The following is a 14067-nucleotide window of genomic DNA, read 5'->3' on the forward strand; positions in this document are numbered from 1 at the left end:
ACCGACCATAATTCTTGGTGCCGACTTTGTGTATACTTCAGTTTGATATTTTGAACAAGTTTGTTTATTCGATTACAATATTAAAATTAAAGTTCACTTATTAACAGATCTGTTGCGAAGCGATTTTGAAGATTTCTTTCATAAAGTGGGAATACATGTGTACAGCAAAACGAAAACGAAAGTTGTCTGACTACGCTATGTGTGTGCCTGTAAGGAAAAAATAACACTTTTTTGCCTAATTGCAATTATAAACTGTACTATCCAGAGAAAAACTGTATTTGAAAAGTTGTATAATACACGCGATTGTTAAGCAACTCACAGTTGTTAAAATATGTCGTTATATAATATTTTACGCCTATGGAAGGTAACCACACACAGAAACATGAAATACTTCAAGACAACATACTGATGAATAATATAGTGTGGAACACATAGTATCTTATGAATTGTTATATCGCACGTTCATATCAATGAGCTTTAATTTTGCAACTCTGTATTTCAATAACGTTAAAGTTTTTTTTATACAAAAACACGTATTCTTTTCAATATCTTTAAAAACAGAAAAACACTTAAAATCAACGAATATTTCGTAATATATTTCGAAACATAAAGTGAACACATACAATATCAGTGTTCCTTAGAGCAGTAACCACAATTTCAACGCCAGATGTGGTCTTGTAACACAAATTTAACGAGCTACGAAATGCTCGTTTTTATTTTGTGTGTGACAATATAGTTCATAAATTAATGAGGAGAACTGTCATGCAGACAAATTAGCGCCCCGAGCCGATTTTGACGAAGATATTTCGTACATATTTTCCTACAATAACCGAAGCATTCGTCTTTTTATTGGGATCAGAGTTAGTGTTCGTGTGTTGTATGAATATATATCATTGCAAGAATTTACAACGAACCGTTAAACTAAATTTAGATTTACATCGTACATGCATGATTTACATGCTGGCGAATTCGACTGTACATACATTTTCGATTTCATAATTAAATATCTGGCTACTTTCGTATTTTCGACACATGTTTTTCTTAATTTTTATTTTAATTAATATTGAAATTAATGTATAATAAGTTTTTACACATTTTATATAAATTCATAAATATTTGACAAAATCGTATAAGCACGCTTACTTTATTACAAAATATCAACCTACCTGATTCTACGTCGCCCAACAGTACGGTTAAAAAGGTGCAAGTGAATAATTCCTTATACACAGTACTCTGTTTAGAATTTATAGTGTTGAATGTAAGATATTAATAGTTTAATGTATTTAATACATATTAAAGTACTTGTCTGATTAGTTTATAAATCGTCATCCCTTTCTGACAGGTATGAGCCACGTATTGACATAGAAAGTGCTATGTGTAAAGTGCGGAAATAGAGTACTTAAACCGAGACAGGTTTTGAATTGAGATCGACACAGTTTTAATTACATTTACATAATTTGCAGAGGGGTATCAAGCATTTTTAGCTGTAGACCCGGATATGTTACATATAAAGGAAGGGGAGGGGGGGGGGGGGGGGTCCGGGTGTCCTCCCCACGGAATTTTTTTAGATCCTATAACGACTGTGGTGAGATTTAATATAATAATCATACTAAACTATAAGACGTTGGCCTGTTTTTCTTTGATATTTTACTGTTTTATCTCAATGTCACAGAACTTAAATTTTACTGTATTATCTTTTTACAAAAGAACTAAATTTTAAAACAATATTTAACAAAAAACATTTATCGATCGAAACATCCGTTTCGCTGTGTATGTGTAGGGGTCCTAGATTATGACGTCCTTAAACAACTTACCTGGATGGACATTTATAAACATGCGCGTCATCCCATGCCACGGACAACAACGAACGTTTTTGTTCGGCATCAAGGGACCGAACCGACCCGGTTTCAGTCAATGGATCGGTATACGGGGGCAAGTGCTCCATTTTAAATTTCCGCGATCATTCGGAATGTTTCTTAAGAATCCAACGATGATCGATTACAACTTACTGTAGTGTTGAAAGGGAGACAAGTTGATCTACATGTAGATCTATGTAAAATTGAAACAACAAGTCGCGTGAAAAGAAGCGAGCTAGAATATATGCACATAGAAAGAAGTAGAGTTGATAATTGGAAGATATGTCCTTTGAACACGACCAGATCCATTGTCTTAGAATTATGTCAATATGAAATGCAAATTTCTAACACCTCACCCCCCTCAGGGTCAACATTTTAATGCGTTTTTTAAGTTGAAGCATTTTTTCATGTTTCAACACAAATCGTAGGCCCGGGCCTGTTGTGCCTAATAGCAGCTACGCCCCTGATTTGTATAACCAATTTTTATGCCCCCAGATCGAATGATCAGGGAGTATATTGTTTTTAGCCTGTCTGTCTGTCTGTCTGTCCCAAAACTTTTACATTGGTCATAACTTTTGCAATATTGAAGATAGTTGGCATGCATGTGTATCTCAAGTCAAGATCATCCTAAAGGTCAAAGGTCAAATATATAAGCGGGGCATTGTGTTTCACAAAACACATATCTTGTTTAAAATTATTATTCCTCGTTGAATATGAGCACCGTACATACATACAATTACTGTCGTCGCCTACTTTGTTAATAATTAATATTGCGAGATTTGATTTAAGAATTCGAAAGCCATTTAGAATGCTTCAGAAATTTATGATTAGACAAATACGTTATTTATATTAAACGAAAGTGTTTCACTGACTAAATTATATAAATCCCATAGAAGTTGAATTAAGAATGACCGTTACTAAAGACAATCGGCGTTAACATTAATACCGATGCAATTTTCTACGTAAATATACAACAGCAAGAAAATATTACATCTATAATTGTTATGCTTTTATTTTATTGAATTATTTGGGAAATGATTTTTATTTACGGTAGTTTCTGTATAAATACAGCCGCGTGTCAGTGTTGAAGAACAACCGGTTGCTACAAGCCTTATAGATTTCACGTTACAACATTGAAAACCACACCATGTCAGTGTAATTAACGAATGCAATACATTTCCGATGTATCCCGGTATTAATAAATGAACTAATGCAAAATTAAGAAAATTTCACAATTGACGTCTAAACGGATAGTAATACAAGTCACAAATGCACCCACAGAAAGGAAACATATGACATTTGTCGTTCTCCCGTTTTGACAATATTACCAAACCGCAACCTCGCCAGAACGACAAATATGCACGCCGCGAGAGAATGGCAAACGTTATTTGTGTATGTGTGTGTATTTTGAAGTTAATGATGTCCTTTCCCAGCCAGAGGTTACATTATGGGTGGACCCGGAGTCCCAGCACTCATACCAAATGAACTACCGGTAACTAGACTCAAGAAATTTGGGGCAAATTGTGAATTATAAATGCTATTTCCAGCTATTTCAAAGGGAATGAACTTTTTCAAGTTCGTGAAGTCTTGTGTTGTGTGGTGAAGCCGGAGTTACCTATGGAAATCCAATCTGTCAGGTATAGTGACCACCGACCAAACTCACATGCTGCCGGGAACGGGAATTGCACCCGGCCGCATATGTGAAAAGCGATTGTACCAACCACTGCGCTAGCCGAACAGCCAAGTTTGTAGTTTGTCGTATCAGCGCGCATATGTGTCGTTTTGATTACCTTCAAACCCACCAAAGCGTCAGCACGAAATATAGACAAGTTCCATTATTCTCGTGTCTGCGGGTGTATTTGTCGTTCTCTCCTGTTCGCGTGATGTCGACCTTCAAATAAACCATCACGCGAAATAAGGGGCACCAACTCACTTAATAAATGGGCTAAAGAACGATGAATCTATGCGTCGTGTTGTCGTTCTTGCGGGTACAAATTTGAAACCTGGGACTTGTAGCAGCAACATCTAACATGCTTCAATTGCATCACTTTTGTAATCAAACGCGTATTTCAACCGATATTTAAGTAATACAAGTATAAGCGAATTAACCGATTAATGGGGTTACAAACGGTTTATAAGTTTTCCTATTTGATTTGACATAAACGATTATATTTTCCCATTGTTTTAGCCAGGAGTGTTGTTCTTCTTATTTGATTATAATGCATAGAATATATATTGGCTCTTTGATATGATTATAATGCATACACTATATATTGACTATGATATTTGTGTGAAATGTATCATTTCTTCGCACGATTTGTTAAGCGCGTGAGCAAATGAACAAGACATCGCTCGTGTTTTTATTATCAACTCTAATGTAAAAATCAAGTTCGGCGCGCCTTTTAACCGTTTTAAGATCAAATGCCTGGCACTGACCGTTCCACGAGGGTGGTACACTGTTAATAAGAATTTATATTTAATTGTGTTTAATGTATTGTCTTCATATCCCTTGTAAACTAATGAAAAAAGAAATCTTTCGCGATATTTCGCGAGTAAAAAAGTGTAACAGAAAAGTTTGATTGTACAATATGCTGCCATACATAACCCGCGCAATTTATGCTGGCTATTTCCTTCTATTTAATAACATAATAACCCATACCGTATACATAAAATGACCAAATATGAATTTAGTTCATTTTCCATAATGTTAACAGCATACTAGCTGATTGCTACTCTTTCGTTTACTTTGTAAAATTGCGATCACCGGTATTTTGTGTTTTCCCACTACTGTAATGTATTATGTTTTATAGGATGTACACTACTAAACTCTGTATTATCACTTTCTTTTCATATGACCTTCTGATATGTCTATTATAGCATGGTTAAGACTGGCGATGTACTATTTACAAGTCGTAATAAATATATGCTCTGTTCTGATATTACGAGTTTGCAATCGTGAGTGTTCGCACCTTTTCGAAAAGATATTCACACTGACTCCAACCTGCATGCATAAGACAATATTATTACATTATTAATAGACTCGTTTTCAATAGCCTTTTTATTAACACGTATATTCTTGTATTATAATCCAATATTGATAAACATTGTATTACTATAGAAGAAATGGATTTACGGTTTACTTTTACATATATGTTATATTGTGGTAGATGTTTGAGATTAGAAAAATAAATATAAATAAGCTCTAACTATAAGGGCGGGAGTATTTATTAAATGTTGATACTCGAAGAAAAATATTCCAAATTTGCTTTACGACAGCTGATTAATTGACATGGCGCCGCCTGTCAATCAAGTTCTTATCTAAGAACTGATCTACCAATCAGCGATCGATTAATCGGGCGCGTTAGTTAGCAACCAACTGTCCGCCATTTTCTAGACAAGTTATGTATAGGTTCACTTTTACTTTAGCGAGTTTCTTTTGTTTTTCTCTTAAAAAAAGCAGATTAAAAATGGTTAAACGGTGTCGATGGGGACTATGTAACTCGGACAATCGATATCCTGAAAGATTAGTTGGTGACATTTAATTTATATCGTTTCCAAAGCCGAAAAGAGATCTTGAGCAGTGTAAGAGATGTATAAATGCATGCGGTCGTCACCACGAACAACTGAGCGTCAACACTGTCTAAGACAATTATACTATATTTTTATCGGATATACTAGCAGATTTAAATAGTTTATGTTATCGATCTGATTATCACATAATATTTCACGTTTTTTTAAATAGTTTTATCCGTTACTAGGTCATTAATATACAGAAGCGAGGTTCATCTGCATTACTTGAAGAGAAATAAAACCCAGCATGAAGCCTAATTTGTGCTGTGTTTTATTACTCTGATAGTAATTCACTTTATTGCCATTATACATGTTATTAGAAGGAGACATGCGATATATTATATTATTAACGGGATCTACACATGTGCAGACATGTGATATCACCAATGAACGCTTTTAATCCACCTTTGAGATCGAATGCCTAGTTCTCATTTTTTTCAACGAGTTTCGTTTGAATTGTTCGGAAAAAAAAGCGGAAATGAACTAAGGCAAAAACAGTGTGAATAGGTTTTATGTAACTCTGACATTCGGTATCCATAAGTTAGATTAATTGAATATATACCATTTCAAACGCGGAAATGCGGTCTTGACAAGAGCAAGTGGAAGCTTCAATGTGTAGAATTACCGAGATCAGCCTTATGGAGCATTTATTTATTTAAAAAACTGGAAATGTTATGTTAGAAATAACTACGCATTATTAAGTATGAATTATATCACGTGTGCTTGTAGAATAATAGAGAAGATTGGTACAAACTTTTCGTAACTTAACGAAATCACCGTTATAAATCGAGTTTTGTGTGTGTCAGAAACAAGTGAAAACGATTATATGTTTCTATTTTAATAGAATCGAATCGATAAATGCCACATAATAAGATTTATTATTACTGATATAACCAATTAATGCCGAACTTGGGAGAAGTCGGTACCTGCGCCAGCGTCTGATACAGGTAGCTTTACTGAATTCCCCTTCATACAGCGCTACTTTATATATGACAATGACCAAACTTATTGTGCTGCTTGCACTTTCAATTATAGTAATTGATAAATGTCCCATAAGCAATGTTTAATATTATTAATATCACTTTTATACGTAATAACATGTGGGATTTTGGTACACTCGGTGTCAGAAAGCGTGTAAAACTTCACCGAAATCCCAGTTTAAAGCGCTATTTCGTGTCAAATACACGACTGGAAATGTTTCGTAAATAACATGGGTAAATGCTGTTGAAGAAGTGTTAATTTATTGCTAATACCAACATCACACGTAATAACAGGTTCGATTTCGGTCAGCGCGCAAGCGTTTGAGAGCTTTATTCATGTACCGAAAAACCCGTAATAATTAGCTGATGTTCTCTATAAACGTATATTTTTTTGCATTCGCAGAATAACTAAATGACAAAAATCCCTTATACAAGTGTCATATGGTGTCAAAAAGTCCATAAAAATATTCCGGAATATCGCGTTAATCTACATGCAGTATATAGGAAATGAAGCCATTTTGGTGTTAGCTTGTCTAGGTTTGCTACCCGCTGAGCCACGTGATTAAGTGGGCGGAGCGATCATAGATAAGGCGTCATGTCAATTAAACGACATGACATACACACTGCTTCAGAATCTAGAGAATGCTTTACCAAGAAAGATACCCAAAACGAATCCGTATCACCATTGAATATTCGTTTTACCGCTATTCGACTTAACTTGAAATTGACCAGTACCTGCCATGCAAACACTCATTTAAAAGCACTAAAATAAAGGGAATTCTTAAGTTGGCGTTTGCATACGGACAAAAATGACTACCACTAAACAGTTCCTAACATGTAATAAAACTCGATTGCTATCAAGTGTTTTATTAATACATGTACATTTCTATCTACTAGTATTTGGCTTACTTTAAAATTGACCTTTGTTCAATCTATCAAAACATGCATCTCATTAATATGTGACTTAATGTAAAGATGTGTGTGTTGCTAGGGATCCGCAAATTTGACACTATTAAAAAAGGTGCCTGTTCCATGTGATCTATGCAGTTCTGCGATGATCACACTAAAATAAACAATATCGTGCTCAAGGTAACTTTTTGTTATCATAGTTGTCTATGAATTATGAATATTTTTTCACGAAATAAAGACGCGTATCTGCTCATAAAAGAAATACACTACCATGTAAAAGGACTGCATGTTCAATTAAGTATTCTGATAAAAACACATAACCGCGTATTTTGTAAATCATAAATTGCACAAAACGTTCTTAATGTTTGTGCTATATTTGTCGACCGTAGGGCATACATTTTTACTGCAAACAAAAATTCAATAAACCACACACTAATTGCATTTGCAAACACACAGGTATTGGTGTTTACTTGTAAGAAAAATAAAATATTGCCATATACTGGGATAAATTAATGCATCATGCTATGTGTTGTATACAAACAATGGTTCCGACCTATATTTTATGCATTTATATTATAAGGTAATTTTCAGACATTTGTATCGTGACTGTAAAACGACTGTAGTCTATTTTTTATATATAGAATTAGTTCCAATTAGTGGCAACTGTTGAGATAAATGTCAAGCGTTGGGTTTTTTATGCATACACTATACTGATGTAATTGCATTTGGTCATGCATTCAAATTAAATGAAGCAAATAAGTTAACATGAAACTTATTATAGGTTTATATTCCAATAAAGGATTTAGACATAAAGGTTGCAAAAGTAAAACATCTGAAGTTCTTACCTTTTCAGTCGTAGAATGGATAATTTGATAGAAATATCTGGACATGACATTAGTTAAATTGGCAGTGAATCTCATTTACCAAATGCCCTGGTGAAACATGAAATACATCATGTATTTTTGATTTACTTTAATTTTTCACAACTTTATGATGAACAATGCAATTAAACAAAACGTTAGTATATTGTCGTGATTGTAATTATATAATATCAAATATTTCATATACTAATGTGTCATCACCATATGTTCTAGTAGTATAATAGATTGTTGACTGGGCAACACATACATGAATTAGACAGTTTTGCAATTTTACAATTTCTTGGTCGGTACAAACAAATGATTTACAGTTATGAATATTTTAGTGTCTTCGTGTTATAAAAAACTTGCAATGTTTGTGCTCCATAATATGAAGTGACTGCGTTAAAGTCTTCTCCTCGTTTACCTTTTCCACGTGTCCGTAGGTTTGATGGAACGCTCGATACAGTAGTGAATGAAAAATGTCAATAATTGGAAGACTGACGCATATAATATTTCGGTAACTTTCGAATATTTGTATGGATGCCATGAATATGGCTTACATGTTAGTCAAATGTATTTATTGACAATTCAAACCCGTAAAACTGTTCGCAGTCAACGATATTTACATGATCACTTGTTTCGACATCACTTGTTCTTACTTGCAAGTCGATCAACGTCAACGTCACATTATGAATGCTTATTTGCGCTAAACTTGAATAGCATCCATAAAGGCTCGCTCCCGTTGTTCTATGTGTGATTGAATATTCCTGCATACCATTAAGATGAATACGTTTGTCAAGATGGACGAGTTTGTGTTTCAGTCCAGGATCGTAAATCAGCGGAAAGCTTTGTGAATGTATTATTCTAGTACCCTCCCGAATCTCAATTTCGCATTCCGCATAACATTCTGAATATGGTAGAAACATATCAACACCTGTCATTTCACATTCAGTCGAAACTGTAAAAGTGAGACCATTTGCTATACAACGAAACCTCGAGTTCATACCGGCACCCGTACAAACACCCACACTTCTGACCAATAGGTATGGTTTGGTCGTCATTCCCCTAGTTTCGTTTTTAAACTTCGTTACGTTTCTCTTTTTTATTAGTGTTTGAAAAACAGAGAGTGTTTCTTCTTTAGTAAGAACATTATCATTCGACACAAAATCCGTGAACTCTTCTGAAGTCATGCTTGGGAATCTAATAAGATTGATAATCTCGTCTCCCAGTGTATTCCAAATTTCTTCTCCTGTTGCCTGTCTTCCAGTGGATTCAATCCTCTTTGAAGCCCATCGTTTGCATGCTAGGTACACTTCACTTTCACTACACAACATTCTGTTCATTTCTAAAACCTCTTTCAGTCCCTCTTTTGAAATTTCAACAAAGGCGTCAGCTTCTAAAACGCATTTCGATTTATTTTCTATGAAATCTAAGCACTGTTGTTTTAGACCTTGGTAGTCAAAACGTATGGCCTGATCCAATATCATACATACATTATTTGGATCGATTCTTTCTTTCAAGAATAACTCACAGGTGGTTTCCAATCCAGAAATATCGTATTTATTCGCAGCGTATATCAAAGGCATGACAATGTCCGCGGTTAGGTCTACTTTGCCGCTGTATAAATACCTAAGGAAACAAAATACAAATACAACATATATTAAATATCACAAAAGCACGTTTATTTTAACACAGACATCATGTGATCAATTATCATAATAGATCCATAATATATTATATTTTTTAGAAACGCATTTTTGTTTCGATTTCTAAGAACTTACAAAGGGTTCACAAGATATCACATGTATATTTTACATTTTTACAAAGTTTCATGTTAAATAATCACGTTTTCATTTCAAGAAATAAGGTTTTGAAACACATACACAGCTGATTTCAATGTTACAGAGGCCCATATAGTGTCAGCATTGCATTTATGAATGCCACACATCTGCTTTAAATCAAGTTAAAATTTCTGGCAATTTCCTACTGTGTACTTTCCCTGTATGTGTTTCAAAATCCTATTTATCAAAATATGTCAAAATGTTTAATAACCAATCATGTGCGAACTTGTGCAAGAAATCGAAATAAACATTATCAGTGGTTTTTACATGCGTAAATAGATTATCATTATTATATTAATATATCTACGTTTTAGTTTAACTGGCTTAACAAGTAAAGAAATATCTTTCTATTTTATGTTGAACAAAGTAAATCAAATGTGTACAAATACAACTCACATTTGTTAAAATACTTGAAATGTCAAGATGTGTAAAGTTACGAAACACATTTGATTTGTTGTTTTAGTTTAATTGGTTGCGTTAAATACTGTATCCTATAATCACAGAAAAATAAGTATTGTTTAAATAATCAATTAAGCTTAGATAGTTGTTTTATAACCTTTCATTTAACATTGTTTCTTTCAAATTCTCACAAGCAATTTTTGTAAATTATTTATGTTGTTTTAAAAATTAATAGTATAGAAAATGTACATGGTCATCACATGAATGAATGTTAGACTTATTTTACCTGTATAATTTTTAACTAGAATGTCATATTTTTTCACAACACATATATAGTCCTCTGAAAGTTTGAAATCGATTACCTTACTAGAATCCTCAGTATAGGCTCTTCGATATCCGGTATGTTAATGACGTCACTTGACTCAGCAAATGCGCCGCAAAACATGGTGTGAAACACCGGACTGCGGCTGGCAAGAATGAATTTGTGACATTTCAGACGTTTGTGGTCGTTTCCGGCAGCTAATATGACGTCACACAAATACTCATCATCAAGCATCTTAAGATTCGTGTCGGCGAAGGATTCCGAATGCTGCCACGTGGTCGCCATTTTCTGTGAAATAATAAACACATCTGGTGTATTGCAGAAGGCAACTGCATGACTGATTACCCCGGATGGTTGGAAGCCGGTACCTTTGTATTTCAAAACATAAGCAAATGTATGTACATGTATTGGTTTCTTTCATTCAATCATTATTCAGAATAACGTAAAGTATTAAACCGTGCAAGGGTGTTTGTAGAACCAATAGAAGACACATACTGAGGCTTATACAGTTTTGTTCCAACTAACCCGACCGACCATAATTCTTGGTGCAGACATGTTGTATATTTCAGGTTGATATTTTGACCAATTTTGATATTTGATGACAATATTAATATTAAAGTTCACGTATTAACAGATGTGTTGCGAAGGAATTTTTGAAGATTTCATACAGTAGGAATACTTGTGTATAGCAAAACGAAAACGAAAGTTGTACAACTAATTTTTTTGTACTTGTAAGGAAAAAATAACTGTTTTTTCCTGATGTATAGGATCAATTGTGCTGATCAGAAAATAAAATTAAAAAACTGTATAAAGTTGTTTAATACAAGCGACTTTTAAGTAGTAAACAACTAGCATTTGTTAAAATATGTCGTAATATTATATTTTACGCCCACACAGCAACATGAAATAATACAAGACAACTAACTGATGAATAATAAAACGTGGAACACATTGTATCTCACGAATCGCTACATCGCAAGTTTATATCAGTGAGCTTCAATTTTGAAACTCTGTTTTTCAAAAATGTCAAAGATTTTTTTTTTAAATTATTGTTTACAAAAGCACATAGTCTTTTCAGTATCTTTAAAGCCCCATTAACACTCTAAATCAACAAATATTTCGTCAAATATTTCGAAAAATAAAGTTAATACAAAATCAGGGTTCCTTATAGCAAAATGCCAAAATGTCAACGCTAGATGTGGTCTGGTAACATAGATTCAACGAGAAACAAAATGTTTGTTTTTATTTTGTTTGTTACAATACATACCATATATGAATGAGGAGATGTGCCATGCACAAAAAACATGACCATACACTTACTTAAATAAGAGCAATTGCCCTTTGTGTTTTTGCATGGTGTAAATGTTAAGGTCTTTATCTCATATACCATACAATACTTCAACATGTAACTTCATCAGTGTATTGATATCAATGACGAGAAGAGCCATGCTTAAGAACCATAACCCTACACATTCTTAAATAAATTGTTATTGCTCTTTGTTGTTTTTTGCAAGATGTTACTTTTGAGGGAAAATCTCAGATAAAATACAATTTTTTAACATGAAACTTAATGGTTGAAGAGTTATCAATGAGTTATCTTGCAAAAGAACCCAAACCATACACTTTGTTGAATAAGAGAGATTGCCCTTTGATGTTTTCGAATGATGTATTTTTTCATGGCTATACCTCAGATACGCTACAAGTTTTCAACATGAAACTTCATGGGTGTATAGATATAAATGTCAGAGGAGATTGAAATGCATAAACACATTTACCCTACATTTTGTGTTTTAAGATTATACAGTATTTGGAGGGATTTATACCTATACATTAACACAACAAGGGATAAAATGGTCAAAAAAAATAGGTTTTCAACTCAAATTGTGACCTTGACCTTGTAGATATTGACGTTATTCTTTCGCGCAACACAACGTCCAATGATGGTGAACAAACGTGCCAAATGATTATAAAATCTCACAATGATTGACATAGTTCTGGCCCGGAAAATCTCATTTATGGTCATTTTTTACCTTTAAACTCAAAGTGTGACCTTGACCTTGGAAATATTGGCGTAATTCTTTCACGCGACACACCGTCTAATAATGGTGAACAAATTTGCCAAATGATTTAAAAATCTCACAATGAACGACATAGTTATGGACCGGACAAGCTTGTTCCGCCCGCCCGCCAGCCCGCCTGCCAGCCCGCCAGCCCACCAGCCCGCCCGCCCGCCTGCCCGCCGACATTCGCCAATCTAATAATCAGCTTTTTCCTTCGGAAAACCTGGTGAATGATTTTGGCTACGGATATCTATTCAATGAATTTGATTGATGTTTTTATTCTTATTTAAACCTGTCTTCTGTCATGCTGTATTTTTTTGCACTTATTAAAATAAGAACCCTTTAAAAGTGTTCTGTCAATTATTATGTTGCTAGTGATGCACTTTGCTCACAAATCGATGCGCCCAACGCTTTGATTTCCCGAGTGTCATTTAAGGTATTTGTTCTACTTTCGATTTAAAGACTAAATTTAAATATAATTCAAAAGAATATTGTCATAGGCACGGCTAGATTTATTACATCCTATTGACTTATAGTGCTTGTGTTATACTAAACTCATCTTAAGAGCATTGTGTAATACATCTTGGCCCGATACATATTTATGTTCAGTTATTTTATTACAATATATCAACTTACCTGATTCTACGTCACCCAACTGTGCTGTTATAAAGGTGCAAGTAAATATTTCCTTGTACGCTGTTTTCTACGTAGAATGTATAGTGTTGAATGTTATCTTTAATACTTTAATAAATATTAAAACGGTTGTTTGATTATAAAGTTAATAAATCGTTCAATCAAATTCGACAGGTATGAGCCACGTATTAAAATAGAAAGTACTATGTGTAAAGTGCGGAAATAGAGTACTTGAACCGAGGCAGGTTTTACATAGAGATTGACACAGTGTAAATTATATTTACATAATTGTTATTACCAATTATTATTCCTCGTTGAATAAGATCACCGTACATACATACAATTACTGTCGTCGCCTACTTTATTAATAATTAATCTTGCGAGATTTGATTTAAAAATTCGAAAGCCAATTAGAATGCTTCAGAAATTTATGATTAGACAAATACTTTATGCGTATAAAACGAATGTGTTTGACTGACTAAATGTATGTGTTGATATAAATCCCATAGAAGTTGAAACAAGAATTATCGTTACTTAAGACAATCGGCGCTTACATTAATACCGATGCCAGTTTCTACGTAAATATACAACAGCAAGAAAATATGACATCTATTATTGTTATTCTTTAATTTTATTG

General features: G+C 33.8%; 1 protein-coding gene across 3 annotated transcripts in view; it reads right to left on the minus strand.

Moving 5' to 3' along the window:
• The window catches only part of LOC127839340 (BTB/POZ domain-containing protein 6-A-like), a 170368-nt gene extending 156733 nt beyond the window's left edge, over positions 1-13635 (minus strand). The window contains exons 1-3 of one of the 3 annotated variants that reach the window (XM_052367679.1): positions 13434-13635; positions 10778-11025; positions 9110-9804 (exon numbers count right to left, since the gene is read on the minus strand). In XM_052367679.1, coding sequence (XP_052223639.1) covers positions 9110-9804; positions 10778-11022 — 940 coding nt within the window. In that variant the 5' untranslated portion in view covers positions 11023-11025; positions 13434-13635. Of the gene's footprint in view, positions 1-1166; positions 1362-9109; positions 9805-10777; positions 11026-13433 lie in introns of those variants that run through there. The other 2 variants (XM_052367678.1, XM_052367680.1) reach the window with 2 other exon arrangements.
• Between the last annotated feature and the right edge of the window lie 432 nt (positions 13636-14067).

Source organism: Dreissena polymorpha, chromosome 7, assembly GCF_020536995.1.
Source record: "Dreissena polymorpha isolate Duluth1 chromosome 7, UMN_Dpol_1.0, whole genome shotgun sequence".
Taxonomy (NCBI): Eukaryota; Metazoa; Mollusca; class Bivalvia; order Myida; family Dreissenidae; genus Dreissena; species Dreissena polymorpha.